The sequence below is a fragment of the Trematomus bernacchii genome, unplaced genomic scaffold (genome assembly GCF_902827165.1).
Source record: "Trematomus bernacchii unplaced genomic scaffold, fTreBer1.1, whole genome shotgun sequence".
Lineage (NCBI taxonomy): Eukaryota > Metazoa > Chordata > Actinopteri > Perciformes > Nototheniidae > Trematomus > Trematomus bernacchii.
This window is the reverse complement of record NW_022987698.1, coordinates 5,291,528-5,315,980: the sequence shown is the minus strand read 5'-3', so window position 1 is coordinate 5,315,980 and position 24,453 is coordinate 5,291,528. Positions and strand designations below refer to the sequence as shown.

The window sequence follows — 24,453 nt, the reverse complement described above, 5'->3', positions numbered from 1 at the left end:
TTTTTTTAAATTATAGTTTGTGTAGCAAATGCAATTCATTCATTTTTATCTTTAAGATTAAGATGGACACCAATACTAGATTTAATTGTATTTGTTCACGTTTTTGGATAATTTTTCTGGCACTTTTTGGACACACAGCTGCAGATAGACAGGGAAGAAGAGAGTATTTTAGATCAATATTTTCAAAGAATTACATCTTGAGTACGAGGAAAGAGACACAGACTGAGACGATTGCTAAGTATTGATGGAGATCACATTGTTTGCACTAGCCATTTTCATGTGTGTGGGGGATTTTCCCTCATCCCAAAACATGATTTCATATCAGCCGTGTTTGTCAGGGGATGTGTCATTATTCTCATGTGCTGCAGGCTGCAGAGCCCGCCTTCCTCCCCTTTATTGACTGGATATGAAAACACAATTATTGCATGGACAAAACGGTGGTCAAAGGTGCAACCGCATGTTTTTCAATGAGCCGAACACTCAATGAAAATACTTTGTTGAGTCTCAAGAGCAACACTCTGAAAAAACCCTCTGGTACCTCACTGTTAAACTAATGGAAGGAAAGGTGTGTGTGTTGGTGTGTCTCAGGATCTAAATTGGATCATGTTTGGGTCACAACAGACAGACAGTATGAGCAGACAACATATTTACAATCATATGCCAGTGGCTGTGGACTGATGTGCCTAGATTTCCTCATGTAGCTGTGGATTCATGTTTGACCCTAAAGTGGGATTCACATAAATATAAGGCGAGACTGTTCATCATTGTGTTGTTCAGACTCATCAGCACTGAGGCCTCTGTGTGGTGTCGGGGGAAGACCCTTTACTGCGCTGTTCAGGATTAGCCTCTCTACTGTAATATACTGTATGTAACACTCGGATTATATCTAAATCAACCTCTGGTAAAAAAAAAGGGAAATGTATAGATGTGAGGTCAGTCCATTCATTAATGAGGATGGCACCAAATACAACATGTTTCTTGTGTTGCTGATGTGTTTTGTTTGGCGTAAAAAGAGCCAGACTCCTTTTTTCTCTGAACTGATCCCCCCCTCAGAGCCACTCCCCACATTCTATGCTCCTGATTGTTTATATTGAACCTGTGACACACAGCAAATATACGTTTTAGTGTAATAATTACACCAGCTGATCACAATTGGAGAGTACAAATAGCTTCCCTTACTTCACCCAGTGAGTCACAGTTAATTCACAGAGGGGTTAAATGTGAGCATGATGTCCATAAACTGCTAAGGATGTGAAGCTGGGCTGAGCAGGAAACAGGGAGAGCAGTTTCCTGTTATGTAGAAAAGAGCCCGTTGTACACCAATCACACAAGACTGTTTCATCATTCGAGGAGAGCTGATTTAAAACCACGCCTTAGGAACAGTTTAATGAGAAGGATCAGTAATACTGATAAATATAGCTTTTCAATAATATCCATTAACAAGTGGGGACTGAGAATATTTTGTTGTCACCAGACATTGTGTAAGCATGAGGGGAAGCTTTGATTTATAGGGTTTTTAAAGTGAAACAAATATATTGGTAGATTTTCTAATAAGGTTTCATTATAAATGGTTTATAAGTTGTAACTCATGGTGTTTGCTCATGGGTAATAAACATTTTACTTATGCTTTATAGATCAGTTATACGCAATTCATAAGAAAACTGTTGGGTTGCCAGGTTGTAAAATCCCCTAGCCTGTTGTTTATTGCTTCTTTGAACTAATCATGCCATAATAAATGTGGTTTCCCACCATTGGGTGTGCAACAATAAATATATATGAATTTGTTATGGACATCATAGTAGCATAATAGGATATGTTAATGCATAATGACCGGATGTACTGTCTTTAGTCTTTGTAGTGAAACACTGACAGGGAAAACGTAAATTAATTAATATTTAATTAATTAAATATTTGAATCCCTCAAGTCTGCAGCTATGAATGTCGTAAATCAAGCACACTTTTCACAACCTGGCAACCATTCAGTGGTTCTTATTAAAGGTTGGAGACAAAACTATACACTATTATAAACGATTTAACCCCCAGTCATAAAAGCAAAACATATTTTCTTATCTTAAAGTGTCTTTTTAGTTTCTATTAAACACATTTTAATTTTCACATACTGTAGTGTAGTGAATAGTAAAATTCCCATGAACAGGTTTTATGACTCATTCTTGGGTAGGCTAATCTGAAATATGATAGCATCAAAACGTCCACATCACATCCTTTAACATGTTCTCTTTTGCAGTATATTAAAAATATTAAGCATCCCTCAGTTGTAGGTTGGTGTTAACATGTTTAACACTTGACTGCTGCTGCTGTAACATCCTGTTCTGTGTTGAGCGGGTCGAGATTCCTTTTTTTTCTCCATTTGGTTTCCAGTCGCGTCCTGCGCGCCGGAGGACGCACAGGCGATCAGCTGAGCAGCGTTTCCCTCTCGAGGAGGATCAGACAGAGCTGTTTGTACATCTCTGCTTGTACAGTTCGGATGAGTTTGGCTCCGTTTTCACGCGTTATTTAACATTGTGTGTAGCGAACCTGCTCTTGTGGAGAAGATGTTGGACATGGTTGCATCGCAAAAATGAACACAGGTGAGGTTTATTTGAGACGGAAGAGTGATTTTGCTTCAAAGCCTAAATTCCTATTTGTGCTCGATATTTAATGTACTTTGAGAAAGTGAGTATTAAGCATGAATTTGGAAATGTGTATTATTTGTTATCATATCTTCATATATATATATTTTTTTAATTCATTATTGTATAGAACATGAATCCAGCGGTAGCAACAGGATGTGAAACAAACCAAAGAGTTCAAACGCGTTGTTTCTTAATGTCAGAGCAGAGGTAGGGAAATGTTGGCAACTTACTCACTTTTTCTCCCTTTCTGGTCCATTAAAAAAGCTTTCCAAGTGATTGATCTCTAGTGGGCTAATGTTATGTGCTGTAATAATCTACCTTGCAGTCATTCACAGGTCCAATGCTAGTAATACTCATATGGTGGTCCTAATGTCCCTTATTTGCTCAGGTCATTTTAAAGTGATGAGATGTTGTGCATGAGTTAAATGTGGCATATGTACATAAATGACATGTGTTGCTTTTTGTCACTGTAGATTAAGTTGTATTATTAGGCAGTAAATGGAGCCTGAGAGGGGTTTCTCTCGCTTGAATCACAGGAAGTAAGTCAGGGAAATCCCTTAGATTTTTTTGTATTCTTTCTCAAAGGATTGTAAAAGCAAACATTACTCAATTTAAGTCTCTTATGTCCTTTTATAACCATATATTAGTTTGAGTAGCCCTTACTGAAAAGTACAAAGGAAAGCTCCCAGCTGATATTCATTTGATATTTGGCCAGTTTAGTTCTTAACAAATGTTATTCACATTTTGTGAAGAACTGCGACTTCAGGACAAATGAATTGAAATGTGACTTTAATATACACTATTACTTTAGTATTATGTGTGAAGCAGTTTTAGGTCACAGGGACACAATACACATGACCTGTAAGCTATTTTAAAGCACGTAATCTTACAGTTTCCTTTTCCTGTTGTTCTTTCAGACTGCACCAAGCCTTCTGTTGCTCCAAAGCCAAGATTTGTTTGTCACGCCAGCCTGAAGCTGCCCTCCCCTCTCATGTCCGCAGCCAGGGGTCCCAAACCCTTTATAGCCCCCAAACCTAAAGTCACACCAGAGCTTAATGGCAACCAGGGAGGGTGCATCAATGGCGGGTTATTAAGTTCTTATGGCGAGGTCGACCAAGAGCACGAGACAGAAAACGATCTAAACAAAGTGGTGGATGCAGAGAAACACTTTAACGGCAACATCCTCGTATCCCCGCTACAAGATGTCCAGGGTGCAGAGGACAGAGAGGTGACAGAGGAGGAAAGGGAAGAGGAAGACGATGGGATTCAGAAGATGGATGAGGACTGGAGGTTAACTGACAGCGCTCTTACAGAGGACGTGGACTCCCTGGAAACACTTTTGGTCAGTGATGCCGGACTCACTGCTGACTCTGAGGACGTGGTGGACATGGTTGACACGGACGTGACGGAGGACATGGACGCTGAAGGTTGTGACGCAGGAGAGGCGCTGGCAGACACAGATGGCCTCTCAGTGGGAGACATTTCTGTTAATAGCATTGATGAGGACGCAGGCTGCTATTCTGCTCGAGACATGAGTGACAGGCGGGAAAAGCTCCAGATCAAGGAGGATGAAACAGGTGACTGTACAGCTGATGATTTAAGTGAATCTCTCACAGATGAACCTGATGTTTTCAGCAGAGAAAATACAAAGGACACTTACACACAACAACAAGTGTTTCTAACAGATATAGAGGAGACAGAAGAGGAATCTGCTCCTGATTGTGGCATCACTTGTAACATCCTGCAGTTTGGATGTGGTAATAAAATGAAGGAAAAGGGCGACAACCTACAGAACATTAGTTTTTATGACTTTATCCCCGAAGACCAGAAACAGCTCTGTGGAACAGCTAATAGGCATGTTGCCCTTGAAGAGGAACCAACTCATGAGCCTTATTACGTCTCTTCTGAGGACATTATTAACAGAGAGATGATGCCAAGGAACAAAAAAGCTCATGACTTACCACAGAGTCCACCTTTGTCTATTAACAGCAGTGGAGCATCAACTGGGAAATATGAGAAAAAAGCGGGAAATGAGGATTACGTGGTAGTAAATAACAGTCTTGAGTTCAGCCTCTACAACAGTGATGAAAACAACATGAGAACACATCAGAAAGGGACTAAAGAACCCAAAACTCAGACAGTGGAGGACTTTCTCGATCATTTGGACTGCCAGCCGAGGTTCAGGCTGGTATCCATCTCAGTGCCAACAGATACCGACACCTCGCTGACATCTTCTCGCTCGGAAAGCCAGCTGCTTTCACCGAGTGACTCGGATGTCTTCGAGGAAGACCAGGAGGGTCACATAGTGCCATTTCTAGACAACACCTGTGACACGGAGCGGGACTTTAGTGAAGAGCATCTCTATGAGGAGCCCGGGCATTACTCAGAGGGGGAAAATGTTTTCCCTTTTCACAAGAGGACAACAGAGATGCGCTCCTGCTCAATGTCACACCGCATTAATAATAACGTGGAGTTTGTTCAGAGGCCCTACATGAGTGGATTCGGAAAACCTGCGTTGAGCAGCAGCCCCATGATGAGCTCAACGCGGCACAAGAGCTACAGCAAACCTCACTATTTGTCCCTGTACCCCCGCTCTCTCTCCATGGAGGGGCAGGACATGCCTCTGGGTGTCCACAGCTTCAGGGATGGATCCCCAAGACAGGGAGGTGCCATTAGTTCATCCGGAAGCTTCTCACGGTGCTCAGCTCTGTCATCCAGTGGCCTGTCCACTCCCACATCTGTAGTGGACATCCCTCCTCCGTTTGAGCTAGCCTACATCACCAAGAGGCCCATCACAAAGAGTTCCCCATCGCTTTTCACCGAAGGAGACTCGCCGGAGAAAAACAGGAAAAATAAATCCTCCATTAAGCGCTTCCTGATGCTTAAATTTAGGCGGAAAACAGAGAGCAAGCCTGTGGTGGATGTCAACCCGTCTCTGTTTAGGTCTTCAGGAGAGTCCAGCCCCCACACTCCCAGCAGACTGCTGGATCTGGATAGACGCAGCGTCAGTAGCTCTCCACAGCTCACCTCTCGCTCTGCTAGTAAACTTCATGTTTCCTCCGAGTCGCCCTCAACCTTCTTGCTCTACAGAGATAGCAAAATAAAAGGCAACTCTGTGGCCTTTCTCAATCGCAGCGTTGTCCGGGTGGAGTCCTTTGAGGACCGCTCCCGTGTGCCTTTCACACCTCTTCCACTGACCAAGCCTCGCTCCATCTCATTCCCCAACGCAGATACCTCAGACTATGAGAATGTTCCCGCCATCAGCTCGGATTACGAGAACCTTCAGGTCCCACAGCAGAGGCCCGTCCTGCAGCCGCAGTTCACAGACTTCTTTGACCGCCCCAGTCGGGTGCTGTCCTCTGCCAACGACACTGATGGTTACGTGGACATGAGCAGCCTCCCTGGCTTCAAGCATAGAACTCAGCCTCCTGAAGAGGAAACAGAAAGGTATGTAAACACAACAACAAGAGTATACATGTACAATCCTGCTAGTAGCTCTGTGAGGTTACACTAAATGCTCAATATGACAATGTTTACATGCTGATGTTCAGCAGTTTGTCCTTACCATATTCATCTTAGTTTAGTGTGTATTTCATCATCAACCAAAGGCATGGACAAAGTCAAATTATGATCTTTTGTTGGTGCTAGAGAGACATTTTAGTGGTGCGGGAGGAAGCATAAGTTAGTGTAATGAAACGCACTCTTGGTATCACAAATACATTAGGATTCAGCCTTTTTCATGGCTCTCAATCCAATGATTGTTATGTTGTCATGTCCTTAGTGAAGCTAAAACATGTGTCTTTGTGCAATTTCGTTGTCATGTAGATTGATGCAGCTCAATATAATATTAGTGACCTCTGCCATCTTTTACACTGAGCACAAGTCTTTTTTATTACTGCTCGGCCACTGTGTGGGTTTAACAATGCCCCATGGGGAGGAGGATTTATAACTATTTATTATGTTGAGTCCCCTGACGCTGCGATCACAGCACACATGGAAGTGGTGATCAGTGGTAGGAAGGACAGTGCAGCGGCTTCCCGCATGTTATGCAGTGAGATGTACGAAGCCTCAGTTGTGATGCATCTGTGAGTTGTTGGGGCATGTTGGGTGGTAGAGAAGGAAACGCTGGAGGTAGACTTGAAGGTGGGGGTCTTTGGATCAAAGGGAAAACGTGCTGGTTTCCTTCATAAATCATATTTTAGGTGTAAAATGGACCCTGTTGATGCTGCAGGTCCTCTCACCTCCCTGCTGTGTTGTTATTTTTTGGTTGGTATGATCAGCCATGCTGGGCTGACATTAACCCATCCCCCCCTGCATTCCTGTTAGCTGTGCCCATATCATACAGGGCGCTCAGGATGATTAATAGACAGAGCCTTTTGGAGTCATTGCTCTTCTCTAGGAACAACAGGCCGAGATAATATCTCAGTATGTTCTGCAGTCAGCAGTTGTTCACTGCAGTGCTCCCTCTCATGTTTACCATGGTGGTTGCATGTGCAAAAGAAACTGTACAAAAATCAAAGAAACTGGAAGAAAAGTCATTTAGGATGATATTAAAATGTCCTATTTTGTTTTGTATTCAAAAGGACATAATAATACCAATATCTTCATTGTATCCTTAATTTTCTTTGGTGTTTTTAAAGTGTTTTACCATTTAGGTAATTAATAGAAACATGTTTCTAATAAGGGATTAATCATTTTGGTTCTAAAGTTATAATTGTTTTATTTGTTCTTGGTTGTGAGGATTGTTTGCTTGTCTGTGTTTAATCATTATTTTTGGCGTAGGGAAACTGTGATGGTCATCTGTTACTATTTTTTTACATTTGACAGACCAAATTATTAATTGATAATTAATTGAAAATACTATACTGTGCCTTCAAATTGGGCTCACTGCAGGTCCCCTCTGGTGAATTATTATATGTCTAGTGAAAACTATTTTGGCATGCTATTTTTCACAGGATACTGTATATGTAAATAAGGTGCCTTTTTAAATAATGTTTTTGGCTCTTATTTTTTCTTTCATTATTGTATTGCATATTTTAATGGTACTCCTCTGCATACAATCACCGTCTTGACTACATGAAATCTGACAAATGTTCCCCTACTACTGTTAGTTCAAGTAACACGTCAACGTTTTTTAGAACATTTAATGAATCATTAAGCACTAGCTCATTTTTATAACATTGCTTATACATAAAGAGCTCTCACATATGCCTGCTAATTTATGAAACACCTTTAAATTATCATAATTAGTTTACACTCTAAACTTTCAGTAATCACAGCACCTGCAATCCAGCAAAGCAACATCTGGAGGACAGCAGAGTCACTGTTTGAGACTGTTGTTGTGCAGTAGCCTGAAGTAGCAATAATAGCTGATCATAGTTTGGAGATCATTGTCCCATCACTGCCATCACTAGAAGACATACAGGCTCACAGATGAACCTCAGGCAAAAGGAAATGGATATTTTTTATCTCCTACTGTAATATATCTCCACATATTTCACCTCCAGCCTTCATCCAGCAGGACTGTGAGGGTTACAGAGGCAGTTTCTGTGGAGTCTTAGAAAACCCTAATGTAGAAAACCATCCATGTAGTTTGAGGTTGAGGGGAAACACCCCCTGGTGTCTCATCCAAAGTTTGATCCAGTGAACAGTAATGGGCCGTGCAGCTCTAATGTGTGTGATGCAGGGATCTGAACTGCTCACATATGCTGTTCATACTTAGCTCATTTGCATCTCAGTGGGGTTAAATCCAACGATGCTCGGAGTAAAACATGGCAGGAACATTGGCAAGGCAATCGGTCACATAAAGGACTACTACATCACTACTGTAACTAAATACGTGTTTTTATTTGCATAGCTTACACTCCCCACTGAGCCGCAGCTATTAGCATATTCATTATGGCTTCCTGCAGAAGAGAATCTTGTAGCATAAAATACCGATATGCGTCCCTGGTTGGGTACAGTTGTCACTGCAGGCGTTTTATGATAAGTTTATAGGACCAGCAATGTTTTATCTATTCACATTTTCTTCTAACGCTGCATATGTTTATTAAAGTGATATTTCAGTAGACAACCACAGAGGACCATAAAGATGGTTTGGATGAAACTCATCTGATTTATTCTCACATGGATGGAGGTTCGGGTGCTGAACACAGCTTATATTATTAAACCACTGAGATTGTATTCTATACTAGTACTCTCATAGTAATACCAATACCAACCGAGTGCTTCATTTGATCCCCATCATGTGAATAGAAGTTGAAAATCCAGTTGTGTAAAATATTGCCATAATTGGCTGTGAGCCAAACCATACACATAGTTGTTTCTTTCTTGATCTGGGTTTGAAGATAATTGAATGCAAATTGACTGGAAATGCTCATCAGACAGGTGCAGCTCATCAGGCACTGGTTCCTGCAATCACACACACACAGCCAACGGCACCCCTCGTGGTGTGGAGGGGTCGTCACATTGGGATGGGGTTATTTCGGTCGATACCTTAAAGTTGATCAAAGGAAAAAAAGAAGAATGTTTATGTCTCTTGTACAAATGTACGTTTTTTCCCAGGTTTCTTGTTAATCTGTGAATTTTAGAGGTGCTCAAAGATGGATCTGTTCCCCTAGGCCAGAGCAAGGATACCTGTTCTCCCCTGTTTCCAGATTTTGTGCTAAGCCTAGCTAATAGGCTTCATATTTATACAAAGACATAAGAGTGGTATTCATTTTCTCATCTAACTTTTCAAAGAAAGGCATGAAAATGTATTTCCCAAAATGTTTCTTTAGAATTTCTTTAAAATCTAAAAATCCACACCAAGGTATAACCTGTATTTACGGGGAACAATTATACAATCCTTTTTGACAATCCTTTTTTCCTTTTGAGTTTGACAAGCTGAAATGGTTTGGAAACACTGGATTACATTTGGATATGTTATACTGCAGACGTTTGTTTTTTGAGTCAGTGTTGACATATCCCAATTCCTGTTCACTTGCTATTTGCATGTTTTGTAGCCATGCTGTATTTCACCATAGCCCCTTTCTTCCTCACCAGTGCCTACACAGAAGCCTACAACGTGTGTTCAGTGGCCGTCGCTCCACAGACTGTCTCAGTGCGCGATGTCAGGGGAAAGATGGGGGGTGAGGAAGACCAAGGACGCACCTCTGAGGAGGAAGAGGGAGGTGCAGACAGCCTTTATGACAGACAGGTGGGTTAATGTTTTAACATGTTTTAGACTTTTAGATTTCTGTTTTAATATTCAAGATATTCTGTATTGAATTTCTTATTTTTAAGACATCAAGTTTGCATCATGCACATGCAAGGGCTTTCATTGGTAGTCATGGGTTGGATATCCATTGTGTTACCTCATGTAGCAAATTATTGTGACTTAATAGACATTCATTTAAATGAAAATCTTCAAAAACTTTTACTTTGATTAATTGATCGTGTTAATATATAATACTTATTATAATGATCATTTTATTTCTTTGTTTTGTGTCACCCTTCTCCAAATGGTGGGTAGAAATAACAATTTGAGATAAAACCAAACAAGTTAAACAAAGTGAACTGTTTTTCACCTTGGGCAATTGCTAAATTGCTCTCACAAGGAAGGATTTTAATGTGGGTTAATGGAGGTTAATGGGCTACTGCTAGGTTTTCCTCATTATTTAGAATTTGATTGCCCCTTGGAGACAATGTGGAGAGGGGAGCCAGCTATATTGATTGAACTGGTGCCAAAATGCTTCAGCTCCTCCTAACCCTGGGCTTATAACAAGTTACAAATATGACTGTTTACAGCCTGATGGCCGATCCAGAGCCTTTTACGTCGCAAAAGAGCTGGTGGATACAGAAAGATTGTAAGTAACATGTCAAATGATTTTCCTTCTGAAACATCTGCTAATTCAAACTAATCAGGTACCCTACACTTCACTGTTTGATTGTGTTTTTATTTCTCTGTCCGCAGACATGTGAAAGCCCTCAAGCTCCTCCAGGAAGTAAGTGATCTGTAATATATTTATTTTCATTATTTCAATAACTTCCTTATATGTATCTAGATATTCCCTATGAGAGGGAACAGATTACAGTAGATTCTAGTTTAGGCTTCAACAGGCTGGATGAGCTCTGTACTGTATGAATGCAGTTTTATTAAATGCTACTTATGTTGTGTGTCACAGCAGTTGTACTACTATCCATGATATCAGCTGTATTGCTGCTATACTTGGCCCACAAATTCCAATTTCGCAAATGTCCTATTTTAGAGACACTGACCCATGCCACCTCAGCTCAGGTCTCCTTACCAGTGAAAACATTTCTCGATAAAATATCTCATGTACTTCCTGATCTCAGATATATTTGTGTTACACTATTATAAAAGGGATGGGAAAACAGGGGAGAAATGCAAAAATGAGTGAGATTTTAAACATAAACAGAGAAAATAATTGCCCATATCCCAGGACTTTCGAGAAGCAGTGGGTGCAGCAGTCGGGGACGAGGGGGAGCCTGTGTTGGACGAAGAGAGGCTTCGTGAGATTCTCAATGAGCTGCCTGATGTTTACACCCTGCACCGCCGAATCCTCACCGAGCTGGAGAATCGGATCCGACACTGGTGAGACACGAACTCTGTCCAGCTCTGTTAATACTGAGGTGCAGACATATGCTAATACAAATTACCTTCAACACATCTTCTCCCTCATCCCCTCTGTGTCTCCATCATTCAGGGAGGAGAGCCAGAGGATTGCAGACATCTACCTCTCCAGGAAGGCAGAGTTCTTGGTTTTCACCACTTACATCGGCCACTATGATCGCAGTATGAACCTGCTGGACGACAGCTGCCGAACTTCACCTGCCTTTGCTGCCATTGTTCACCAGTTTGAGGTCAGTCCTACAGCATAGTGTTTCTCTTTTTCTAATCACAAAATACAAAATTAAACACTTACCGCAGTCAAAGGAAATCTATGTTTGAAACCATACAATGTTACAAGTTAGACACCCACAAACAGCACTATATCAGTAGATATCTTATCTATATTCTCTGGAAATGAAAAGCCTTATCCTCTTCTCATGGGAAGGCATACAACCATTATGAATAACTCTGCTTACCAAAAGATTATACTTGTATTAACTGTGTTTATGTTTGTACAGTACTATACGGTACAAGTAAATGTGTGCTGACTGCTTAAATGTGTGAACAACAGGAAAACAGGAGTACTGTGAACCTTTGAAATGGTTAAAATATGTTAATATTCATCAATTGACTAGGTGGTGTAAAGCTGCAGAGGTTCATATTAAATATAACTTTGACAGTATGCTTTCAACATCTGTGATAGCATCAAGAGTCTCACTTATCTCATCACATTATCTCTTATCAGCAGATTTCAGTGTGTTTGTTTGTGTGCAATGACAAGGATAAAGTGTGTTATTTGTGGCAAAGATTGGGGATGGCGAAGTGTTGTTATTGGTCTTTGTGCGTGTGGAAGAGCACTTGTGACTTAAAGCAAACATATGCAAACCCTTCAAAGGTTAAAGCAAAAGGCAGACAGCTAAGTGAATACAAGTATGATTTAACTTAAAGCAACATCTACTTCACACTGTGTTAAAAGAAACAGTCATGACACCCAAAGGAAAAACATAGAACGCAGATTTAGATGTAAAGTTGTCGGCACGAGCCACTCGGTGCAACCATTAATTGGACGTCACTTTAAAAACAGGGGGATCTTAAAATAATGTTGGTTGCATTCCCCAACATACCCAAACAATACACTTTAGTGAGGAGAAATAATTGGTCTCAATTAAAACCAGTCAGTCAGGGAAGCTATTAAGACAATATAACATTTAAATGAAGTAGGATTCATAATATTATGCTTTACAGTTCAACAGGGAGACTGCAGACTATGTTCAGTATCCACTGAGCCATCAAATATTACCCAGCCAGTGACAAAAGAGTTTTTTATATTTTCCGTCCATTTTATAGACCACAGATGAGAACACTTGGCAGGAAGAATTGCAGTGCTCGGCAGTTTGCTCTAAAGATAAAGTGATTCTTGAAAAAGAGGGTGTTGATGCATAGAGAGAGACATGCAGGATTTTCACTAAAGATGCAATGTTTGTTAATCACTAGAAAAACAATCGGGTACTTTTCGATAATTGATTAATACATTTTTCATTCAGAAATGGCAGACTATGCTCTTATTAGATTTTAGATATGTCCAGCTTCTTTTTCTTTTGTATTATGTTGAACTAAATAATTTGGGTTTTTACTTTTTTTCTGAAATGTAATAGACCAAATGATGTATTTAGGAAATAATCTGCAGATTAATTAGTAATGAAAATAATTGTTGTGCTAATTTTCGCACACACGCACACGCACACACACACGCACACACACACGCACACACACACGCACACACACACGCACACACACACACACACGTTTTATTTACATACAGTGAACCACCGGCTGTTTGAGTTAATCTGTCATGTTCTGTGGCCAAGTCCATGTAGATTTCTACAATAGATCTGGCCCTTACTGTGTGTGCGGCAGTGATACATTGTAAATGTTGAATTGTTTTTTTTTTCCTCAATAGCAGAGTCCAGCTGGGGAGAAAGTCTCTCTGAAACATCAGCTGCTGCAGGTCATCGTGCGTGTGGCTCAGTACCGCATGCTCCTCACTGGTGAGTCTTTTGTAAACGACTAAGCATACTTTATGATTAAAAAATCTAAATCTAATTCAACATAGCAGTATATTTTGGCACTCATTCATTTGATCTCACCTCCTCCTACAGATTACCTGAACAACCTCTCTCCTGATTCCAAGGAATATAAAGACACCCAAGGTACTGTCAACAAAAAGTAACTACTGTAGGCACTTGTTTACTCTTATGTCAGACCTACTGACAAAGCAGATAACTTTAATTAAGAAGTTAAATAATGAATTATTTTCTATTGTTAACATGTCCTAGCATTTTCAAGGAGGCCAATTTGTGTTAAAAAAATGTAATCCAGGAGGTCTTAAAAGCCAATAATTGAGTTAATATGTCTGCCTTATTGTATACAGGATATTCAACCTTCCAAGGATTCAAATATTTGTTTTCTTTATAATGCTTCACTCCTTTCTTGATTGTATAGAGTAAAGCCATGAATATTTGATATACGATTCCTCCATAGCATTGAGGTTTGCGCTTTGGCGTTTTGCCGTGCACTTGTTGACTTCTGCTTCTTCACAGAATGTTTTGTTTGTACACACCGTACGGAGAATACTGCAACAAACATGCCTTGGTGTGTGCTCGTAGCTCGGGCAACATCTGTGAAGGGCCGCCCCAAGGTGCTTCGCTTGAGCATAATCAAGGCTTTACTGGCCTGTGTTTGTGACTCTGTGTGCTCTGGGAATGTATTGTCTCTCATTTGGCATTGAGAGCCGGCCATTAGAGAGCCAGTTTAGATGTTTTGTTTGTGGTGGAAACCCACCAAACAGTCCTTTCACAACTCTTCTGTGTGGAGCCTGTGATGTGTAATTCATGAGAAAACCAGTTGCAGTAACCCCATCTCCTATCTCTAATAAGGGAGCCCCCAGACTCCAGAGAAGTTGTCACGTCCAGGCTCTCATTTCAGGCTTTATGTTTGGTGACCTTCTACATAGAAAAGGAAAAGAAAGGGACATAGGATCAAAAAACCCACAATAAGTTGTCGGTAAAATATTCACAAACAACTGTAAAAAGCTCTCTTGCTCGCTATCATTGTAGATGAGTGAAACATTGAGAATGATTTAGAAAAATACAGGATTCATCATGTCAGGTTTCACAATGAGATTATGATTCATGATTACCTTGTTTTTTACCAAGAAGTGAAAGAGGTATGTGTCCTGTCTTTGATGTTTGTCTTTTGACAAATGCTTTTATCAAAATGTAAGGTTAGGTGATTTTAGTATGTTTATGTGCCATTTTTAAGTACATTTTGGTGATAATCAGCACGTGGTGATATTCTAAGTATTTTGGCCTGGAAATGTGTCTCATTACATTTAGATTTTCTCTCATGCATAGTTATTTTCTTTGTTTATTTCCTCAATGATTCAAAGAACACTTATTGTCATTCTTCAACACAGGCTAAATAAACATTTCAAAACAGAACAAAGGCAGTTCATATAGGGTTTTCCTGATTCCCCTCTCTCTCTGTTTGTCTTTTACAGCTGCTGTGGCTGTAGTGTCTGACATTGCAGATCAAGCGAATGACAGCCTGAAACATGGGGTAAGTTTCACATGTAGGCATATGTAACTCTTGAACCCAACATACAAACATAGGAATAAACAATTACACACGTTTTTTTAAACCTAAACAATGGCCAGTTATAAACACACAGACATGTAAACACATATCTCTAGAATGTCTAACCTTAGTACTTATATGAGTTGTTTCTGTTTGTCCAAAAGACTCTTCTGTAGATATATCATACAGGTCCACTATAACTTTCAGATTATCCCTGCCCAGTCATCCCCCTAAAGTTTAAGTCATTATGCAAACAGATTATTCATGAAGGAAAGTTAACCGCTCTCTGAGTAAATGTCGCGTCACTTTCTGCTTTTCACAGTACAGGTTTGACTAAGTATAAACACAGGGAGAAATATGAGAGTATTTTCATCAAAGTAAAACTTAAGTTATAATATAAATATAAATCATACACTACATTTTTACCATATAACCATTCCCTGTTTCTAACTAGTAAGGCTTGGTGCAGTAAATATCTCGATTACTATTGGATAGATTGACATCAAATATGGTACAGACATTCATGGTCTCAAGAGGATGAACCATTATGGCTTTGGTGGTACACCTATTTTGCTTTAGCGCTACCAGCAGGAACAGTTCTAAAACCTATTCACTACATCCCCATTGACCACAGCTTTACTAGGTTAGTGCTAATAAGCAGGTATTTGCACGAGAATCCACCTTCTTTGAAACCACAGTTGAGTTGTAAAGGAATATTCATCAGGACTCAGGGTAAGAGAAAACGAGGTGCTAAAAGAAACTGACTGCACATACTAAGGATGTTTTATTAAAACACATTCACTTTAACATGGTCACTGATGTACAATTCAACTTATTCCTTTCCAAACAAAATCACACCTCCTACAAAGGATGTTTTCAATTATTCCAATCCAAGAGCGGATGTTATTGAGATGTGTTGCTCTAGCATTATCTCTTTCATTTCGTAAAGGATGGTCCAGTTTTACCTAGGCTAAAGGAGATAAGAGAGGAAGCATTGAAGCACATTTCCTTACCATTTAGACTACAAAAAGTGTTGGGGAAATATTTTCCAAGGCCCCTAACTTTGACCCAGTTTATCAGTTCATGCTGTCCTGACTGAGCACACGCACCTGTAACCTTGGCTGCTGTGCTCTCAGTGTTTTGTCTCCCTGTTCCTGCCTGTTGGCGTCAGCTGATAGAGGTGTTATCATTCTATCTTGTTATGCACAATGTTGATTATTCTCTCTGAACTAGCTAAATACATGGGTCTGGGGTAGAGTTCTTCAGAATTGACGTGGCAACTCTACCGTGAAGTCAGAACCTCTGGCTTTTGGACTTGTTTTGTGAATTCTCCGGCCAAAGCTCCTAATAAACCATCAGTGTTTGACATCAAAGCTCCAGCTCTCCCCGTGTCTCCTTCCTGAGTCGGTGACTCCCACTGCATTGCTACACAGAAGTTTCTCCCACAAAAAGTATTACAAAATGTATAGGGACAGGGATATAGCAATTAACCAATGCCACACATCTCTGCATTTACAGTTTGAGCTCATCTTTGATAGCATCCCTAAATGGACATTAGAAATACATAAAACTCGAGTAGCTTTTATCAAAGCTGCCACTCTTAAATTGGGTCATATTCACAGCTTGGAGCCTTCAACATTCAGGAGTATGCAAACAAACATAAGCATGTATCTAAAGAGTTTTTATTGAGAGGGTTTAGGATGTTGACCTTGCATTTAGCTCAGTACATAGTCAGAGAAAAAGTTTATAGCTGCAATTGTTCCAGATAGGAATACATACCAACCAAATACATTTTCTCATTAATATGGCAATAACAATTGCATATCCAGACGAAGACAGTAGAGAAAACAGAAAAGCAAAAGAAAGGGTTCACAGGAAAATGACAGGTTAAGTACTCTTTCATTGTTTTGTTTTTGTTACCTCAATTCTCTTCCTGTTCTTTATCTGTCTTTGTGTGTCAGGAGAACCTGTTGCGTCTGGTCAACATAGAGTACAGTGTTCGAGGCCAGCGGGACCTGCTGCAGCCGGGCAGGGTATGACTCCATGACTCTGATAACAGCATTGTTTCTCTGCCAGCCCACCCTGTCTGCCCTGCACCACCCTGTGCTGCCCTTTGAACAATCATTCAGCTGGGAATCCCCAGCCTGATTTAAAACAACATTAATTACCGCAGATGGCCTCTGTGTCATGGTCAGATGACTCGTGAAGTGCTCAGTCTGGTCCTGTGTTTTTCTGTTCAGGTCTTTGTGAAGGAGGGCACCTTGATGAAGGTCAGCAGGAAGAGTCATCAGCCGCGACATCTGTTTTTGGTAAATGCTGCTTCCTGTTTGTAGTTTTAAGTTAACAGACACCTGTGCCAGTGGTTATTTAAGGTTCTTAAGACATCTCTGTGTAAAATGTAGAGTCATGCATTTTCTGTCTGCCTTGTTTCTATGTCCAGACTGAGCTATTAAGAGCAGGTTTCCTGGCAGGATGTTTCTGAATGCTGACTTCCTGAGCCAGTTCTTTACTGACAGCACAGGGAAGGTCAACACCAGCTCCTTATCCATGTGCACCTGTGACCTTTTATTACTTAAACTCTGTTAGTTCATTATTAGTTTGATGTGTCATAAAGCAACTTTAATAAAGACAGTGCAGTCAGCTGACTGTGCTAAAGTAAACTGGGTTGTACAGTAGGGAGAAGGATCTAATCAATAACGTTGTTTAATGTTGTGTGTTTAAACTAACAATGTATTTGTGTTATATTTCACCGCCTGTCACAGCAAGGTCATCACAACATCCTGTATTAAATAAAAGAGATGGTTAAAAACAACAGTGGGTCTAGGAGGCAGAGGAAACACTACACAAGTTTGAGAAAAATCAAAACATAGAGATCGTTCTGGATTTATAAAATCAAAAGAGATTAGAAAAATTAAACCCCATCGCAAATTATCCATAGAACGTTACCATAGAGCATTGATTTTCTCTCCTGTGGCGTTTTTAAATTTGCAGTCTGGCCTCGACACTAAAAGAGCTTGTAAATGTCTCTTCTGGAGAAATGTTGGTAATCAGCGCTGCGTAACTTTTCTCATGCCAGTTATAAACCCTGCTGCTGATCACATGTTTCTGAGCTGTTAATGTTTGAGACGGAATAATAAAACATGGTCTTCTAGTCTCATAACAAATTATTACAACCCACACTGTAACAATGCTACAGAAATTAATGATCCAGTTTGATATCAAGTGCTTGGTTATTTGTTTACAGACGTAACCTATTCATGTTGGATCGTAAAAATTCCAGCTAGGGGTTTTCACTTTATAGATCCCCCACAAAGAAAATCGTTTACTTCGGTGCATGAATTTAACACAGCCTTCTCTGCACATCCATTATTGTGCACAGTGAAGCTCAAACATCCAAGTGAAGTATGAAAATCATTATTTTATGGAGGTGGTGAATCAGTGAATCAACTGTGAACTCACTGAAGTATATTTTTGTATAACAGTGCCCACTACTGGAGAAATGATGCACGTACAAACGTGATGGAGTGAGCAGCTGACTATTACAGCTATTTTACTTTTTTAATCCTCTTAACATGTCCTCTGATCTGCATGTGCTTATCTGCTGTGTTTGTTTTTAGATGAATGATGTGCTGCTGTACACATACCCTCAGCAGGACGGGAAATACAGACTGAAGAATAACCTGCCACTCACTGGCATGAAGGTCTGCATCTTTCCTTGATTGGCCTGATCTGTTTTATATCCTTTCGAAATCCCACAGAAGTATATATGCAGTTAAATCTGACAGTACATGTGTAGTAACTATGGCCATAAAAGTATTTATATATAGATGTTCCTGTTAAAAGGAATGTGAGATGGTAAATACATATGCTATTTTCTAACTGTCCGGCTGTAAACTTCTACTTCCTGGTCTTGACATGCTGCTTATTGATTTCCCAGCTCAGTAAACCCATAATGGATGATGTCCAAAACGCACTGAGGATTGAAGTACCAGACATCTCCATCACTTTGTCTGCAACGTAGGTCACTGTACTGTGTGCTGTTTGAATAATAGCTAGTATCTGTGATGGTAGTGATTAAAATGTAAAACTTACTTGCAAAATCAGCGTGTTTAGTACTTTAGTGTTTAATACTGTGGTGATGTTTTTGTGTATTTTTTGCAGTTCCTTCCTTGAAAGAGAAGACTGGTTTTACACTCTGAGCCGCGCTGTGAGTGAACATGAAAGGGGGTCTGTGGCCTTCAACCGCTGCTCAGGAGAGGTGAGCAACATTTCTCTTAAATGTTCCAAAAGTTTGAAAAAGGGAATTGTGTCATTTGCATATTTAACCTAACTACTTAGAACCATCAAATAAATGATTTCCTAAATGTAAGAAATATAGTCGAGGACATTCCTGGTAATATCTAACCCTGTAGATATTTGTTTAGCCTACTCACCTGTAGTGCTTTGCATTGTGCTTTGCCATAATGTTTGGAAATTGTCAATATATGTCTTGAGTTTGTTTCATACTCTGAGCCAGTAAACCCCACTTTATTAGCACTCAGATGCACCAACGTTTCACCAGAGGAACATGATGACTCAATTAGTAAGGTCAAGAAATTGTTACAGTTTCAGCAAATATGACCTAAAGTTTTTCTTATTAAAGTAACTAACTGCAGCATAACTGCAAGTAATGATATTGGGAGGTTTCCTGGGGATAATAAAAAGTTGTAAGATGTAATCAATTCAAATGTAGTATCTACCATTAAGTCATTACTCTTACATTTGTCATGCTTATCCTCACCCAGCCAGAATGAGATTGATGTTATAAGTCATTATCAACAATGACCGTCAACATGTTTCTCTGTTTCTGTGTGTTTGTTCCAGGCCAGAGAGGGTCTGCGTCTGACTCTGGGAGAGAAAGCCCCGACACTCGTCCCAGTCTCACAAGTGATGATGTGCATGAACTGCACCTCCGATTTCAGCCTCACTCTGCGCAGACACCACTGCCATGGCTGCGGAAGAGTGAGTCACACACACATGAAATGCAGTGCTCTATAAAAATGTGCGAGGAAACCCCTTGTGTCTTTGACCAGAGTGTGCTAAATGTGTGTTTGTTTTTCATCTGCTTGTGCTTTAATTTATGTTTGACACAGATTGTTTGTCGGAGCTGCTCCAGAAACAGATACCCACTGAAATACATGAAAGACCGCATGGCCAAAGTGTGTGATCACTGTTACAACGAGCTAAAGAAGAGAGGTGGGGAAACTTTGTTTGAATACATTTTTACAATTCATCTATCCCTTTGATTTTCACTCTGCCCACACATTAAGTATTGCTATTCTTTGGCCCCACTTAGAGTGGACTGAAATCCGACTGACAGAACGTTTATTCTATAAGAAAACATTTATTTACAAAAAGGAACTAGCACTGTAAAAGAAAAGTCATGGGCTACTAATACAGTACTTGTTGCACAGTAAAAACATTATCTTTACTTACTTTACAGTCTTTGGGTATAGGAAAAGGATCATGTAAAAGCTATGAAACAAGCCCAAACTAAAATATATATAACTGAATTTAAATCTGTCTTGCATGTCTGAGTTGGGAGATTTCCCTCCAGTTTGAGTAGTAAGCCTTTAACATATAGACAACTGTAAAACACTGTGGCTGAGGTTAATTTTTTAACTAAAGATCTTCTCAATAACATGTTTAAATGTGGTGGAAAAAAAGTCACCACAATTGTTTCTATTGTTACTCATGCATATGGTCGTTATGATTCAACCATAAAATATATAGTCACTGCTGTACAGGCACCAAGTTTGCTGACTTAACCTGCCATGATGTTAGTCAGTATAGCGTTTTGTCTCGTCTTCGTCCCTGCTGTGATTAAAGTTACATCTTTTATCTCTGCAGGGGGAGATGTGTCTGCAGAAGTAAGAGGTAGCCCTCGTCCAAACCGCTCCAGTCGTCCTCTCTCTGCCGTGTTCCAAAACATCCATCCTCCAAACATCTGGAGACATCGGAAAGGCACCATGTCCATTACCCAGGTACGCCCGCAACATTAAGGGGTCATGTTCATGGCACAGTGCAGATTACTGAATAGTTGATGATGTGGATGACAGCCATGTTGTATGAGGAACATTTATATTTATCCTGCTCCCGTTGTGTGCAGGTGACAGTGACAGAGGAAGGCTCCATCAGTGGCGCTCTGCAGCGCAGCAAGAAAACCAAGAGGAACTGGAAGAGACTTTGGTTCCTCCTGAGAGACAAGGTGCTTTACACCTACCGAGCCCAAGAGGTGATGGGAAAAATGCAGTCCCCTTTAACCTGAACAGCACAAATTCACACTTATAGGAATACTTCACCCAAAAAGTTACCATTTGTATAACAATTACCAAACCCCAAGTTACCTTGAACTCTTGAAGAAAACGTTGTTATTTTCGCCTCCACTGTGAACAAAGAATCAATAACCTGAAAGAGTCTTGATGAATTGAAGTAAGAGTTTAGCAAGGGCAAAACTATATAACAATGTCAATTTGCAAGGCTCATCTTTATAGTCTTATGCTCATTACTTCCCAAACACAATCATTTTTGCTACAAATGTTACTATTTAAAGCGATTTTGACTCGAACAGACGAGTAGCTCGTGTGTGAGTCTATGGGGCGTGTTTTAAGTAGTAAGCTTTTAGCTAAAATGCATGTATTTGGGGTGTAATGAGCATAAGTTTTATTATATATTATATAAAGTATTTATTATAAGTACTATACAAATGAGACTTGAATTATACTGAACAAGTTACAGTATACTGTGAGGGGTTTGTTAGCGGACACTTTGATATAGTGTTGCTGTTAAATAAAACCTTCTCTACTTCAATGCATCAAGACTTATTTCATTGTTTGCTTCTTCATTCAATGTGAGGCATGCATAAAAACATGGGTCGCTTTAAGGAATTCCTTTAAACAGACTTCACTCAGTGAGGTCTTAAGGTCAGCAGAATTAAAAGTGCTGAAATGCCCACAGTAACATCGCTGTACAGTCATTTATAATCCATTTCTATTCATCTGATGAATTTTCTGTCTGCAGGAGAAAGTAGCATCCGAGAGTTTACCTCTGCTGGGATTCACAGTGAAGCTACCTGAGAAGCAGTGGGGCGAGGAGGAGGCCAACGTCTTCCAGCTTTACCACAAAAACACTTTGTATTACTCCTTTAGAGCTGAGGATACCTACACAGCCCAGAGGTGAGAAGAAGGTCTTCTAGCTATTTTCTAAATCTTTAAAGAATGACAATTTGAATATATTAGTCTGATGAATCACTGTGTTGTTACTGATGATAATCTTCTGCTCATGTTCCTATATTTAACATAACTTGGTGAGTCATACATTGTTTTATTGGGCCAGAATTGGATAGCAGCAATGTGTGGAGTTTATAAAGAATCTAAAGTTAGTACTCCTCTAGGACAAAATACAATCATTTTTCAAATCCAGCAGCACGCTTTAAAATTAGCTCAGTTAATAAAGTAGCTATATGTCATGCTGACAGGCACAGAGTTGGGAGTGTCTTTGTGAGGCAGACTGAAAATACTCTTTAACAAATACTGCAGTTCATGCTGTTTCTCTTCTAATGTTGAATCCTCTCCTCATACAGGTGGGTAAATGCCATGGAGGAAGCCACCGTTTTATAGTATCAGCCACTCCGGGTGGGTTGCCAGATATGGAAGTCCTCCACCTTTCTTCTGCTACAGATAGACTGTGAAACCAAAACGAGACGATTGGGAGTCATAAAAAAGACATTTGATTATGTCTGCATTGCAATATGTTACATGTCTGGCTGGACTGAAAAAAAGAAGACATGGTGTTCTTTGAAAGAGGACACGATTACCTACTTTGTCCCCCTCCAGTGTCCCTGCCTGCTGTTACAGCAGGTGTGAGCCACGAGAGGCGTTGGCCCAGATACCTGCCAGTGTGGAACATTACATCGATGTGGCCTGTATTTCCCCCAGCGGCTCATCAGAGACATTCCTTCAAATCATGGGGAACATAATAGATTTTTGGAAAATAAATATATTCTATGATTTTAACTACTTTTTCAATTAATAAATATTTCAAAAACTTAATTTCCTGGGAGGCGTGAAAAATACTAACACTTGCCCAGATGTGGAATCCCCTAAACTTCAGTGAAAAAGTATCTATGCTAGCTAAGTTAGGCCTTCATTTCAACACATGTTCTTCCACTGGATGCATAGATGTGGCTTTGCGCTGCACTGTATTGTTGGAGATGGTCCTTCCATTTATGCTTTTTTGCACTAAAAATGATTGAACCAGTAAAAGAAATACGAGTATACTGTACTCCATCATGGAGGCCAAAAGCTTCAGCTACTGTACTTAATTTACCCTACACACTATATTCAATATTGTCAATTATGTCTTTATTGTTTAAATACCTAGCACAGTTAGAATGTAAATTCTTATTTGTATAAAGACTCAATACAGATGTTTTTTTCCCCTGGACTGAACCATGGATCCCTGATTTAACTGATCTACATAATCAGCGTCTTGGACTTCGTACTGTAACTGATGAATTATTCAGCTTGAGTTTCTAACACTATTATGTTTAAGCAAAGTAAAGGAGGCTTTATCGGTGGAAACAGTCTGTGTCTGTGTTTTCTCTCGATACTCCTCATGTCCTCCAGATGGCAGGTGGACTAAACATTAAAGTACCACAGGCTGGCATTGAATTCCTGTCACTGTGTCCTTGTTCATGAGCTAAGTACATACATTGAAAATGGAAACATTAGCTCGCCCCATTTGAGTCTGCACTGATACAGTATGTAGTAAATGTGTGTCCTGGTCTGATGAAACTGCCAGTGAGAGATCGTTTCAGACAACATGTTGAGCTGCTCGGGGACACACTGTGCAGTCCGGTGTGCTGTGCGGCCAAAGAAGGGCCTGCTCTGCTTCTCTTCTCCCCCCGAGGCTGCCTGACCCAGAATGATGTTAGGCAGAAAGTTTGCTTTCTGGGGCTCATGAAAAGTTGCAGACACTTCGTTCTATTTAGAGGACAGATCATTTATCACTCTGCTCTCCCTCCCCTAGCCCCAATTTCCCCTTCTCTCTACTCAGTAGCTCAACTCTTTTTCTAAAATCTGAGTTATATTTTCTTTTATTTGTTGCTGTTGGTTAAAACTCAATGCACACATTCACAAAAAATCCTTTCTGATGATAGTTTTTTTTAAATGTCCTTATTTCTCTACCCTTCCTGCACTTGTTCCTTCCTTAATCGTTCTGTTGTAATTCACCCTCTTAATTTGCTGTTGTTTGGTGCTCAGAGCAAAATGCACAATTTGTCTAGTAATACACTAAAGAGGACATTCATGTGTTAATGTTCACCATCTATGCTCATGATTTCAATCAGCAAGTAGCAGGAAAATGGTGACTTCAGCAGGGTGAAGAGTAAATACTAAACTACAGTCCAGTTGAAAAACACTTTTCAGAGGGGCAGCAACAGTGTCATAACCCAAGCTTACTTCCATATCGCTGCAGGCAGGAGCAATGCAGAGAGAAGCAAATAATCAATGACACACACAGCCTACTCAA

General features: G+C 40.1%; 1 protein-coding gene across 3 annotated transcripts; it reads left to right on the top strand.

Annotated features, from left to right (window-relative positions):
* The first annotated feature begins 2,398 nt into the window (after positions 1–2,398).
* LOC117489867 (FYVE, RhoGEF and PH domain-containing protein 5-like) lies at positions 2,399–23,599 on the top strand. 3 transcript variants are annotated; one of them, XM_034139422.1, is made up of 21 exons: positions 2,399–2,588; positions 3,551–6,080; positions 9,678–9,831; positions 10,422–10,480; positions 10,588–10,618; positions 11,078–11,229; positions 11,342–11,498; positions 13,211–13,295; positions 13,407–13,457; positions 14,807–14,865; positions 16,845–16,916; positions 17,124–17,192; positions 18,501–18,584; positions 18,821–18,900; positions 19,045–19,141; positions 19,747–19,884; positions 20,016–20,118; positions 20,773–20,906; positions 21,032–21,157; positions 21,943–22,097; positions 22,505–23,599. In XM_034139422.1, exons 1-21 carry the CDS (start codon positions 2,579–2,581, stop codon positions 22,539–22,541), a joined length of 4,383 nt encoding a protein of 1,460 aa, XP_033995313.1. In that variant the 5' UTR covers positions 2,399–2,578; the 3' UTR covers positions 22,542–23,599. The 3 variants fall into 3 exon arrangements, with proteins under 3 accessions (XP_033995313.1, XP_033995314.1, XP_033995312.1); XM_034139423.1 differs by having other exon boundaries at positions 13,208–13,295; positions 21,032–21,130; XM_034139421.1 differs by having other exon boundaries at positions 13,208–13,295.
* Positions 23,600–24,453: the final 854 nt, after the last annotated feature.

What these genes read in the sequence shown, in the direction of transcription:
- LOC117489867 (XM_034139421.1), top strand. An exon ending in CCATTGTTCACCAGTTTGAG is followed by an intron (nt 11,499 to 13,207) that starts GTCAGTCCTACA and finishes TTTCCTCAATAG; the next exon opens with CAGAGTCCAGCTGGGGAGAA. An exon ending in TGCCACTCACTGGCATGAAG is followed by an intron (nt 18,585 to 18,820) that starts GTCTGCATCTTT and finishes TTGATTTCCCAG; the next exon opens with CTCAGTAAACCCATAATGGA.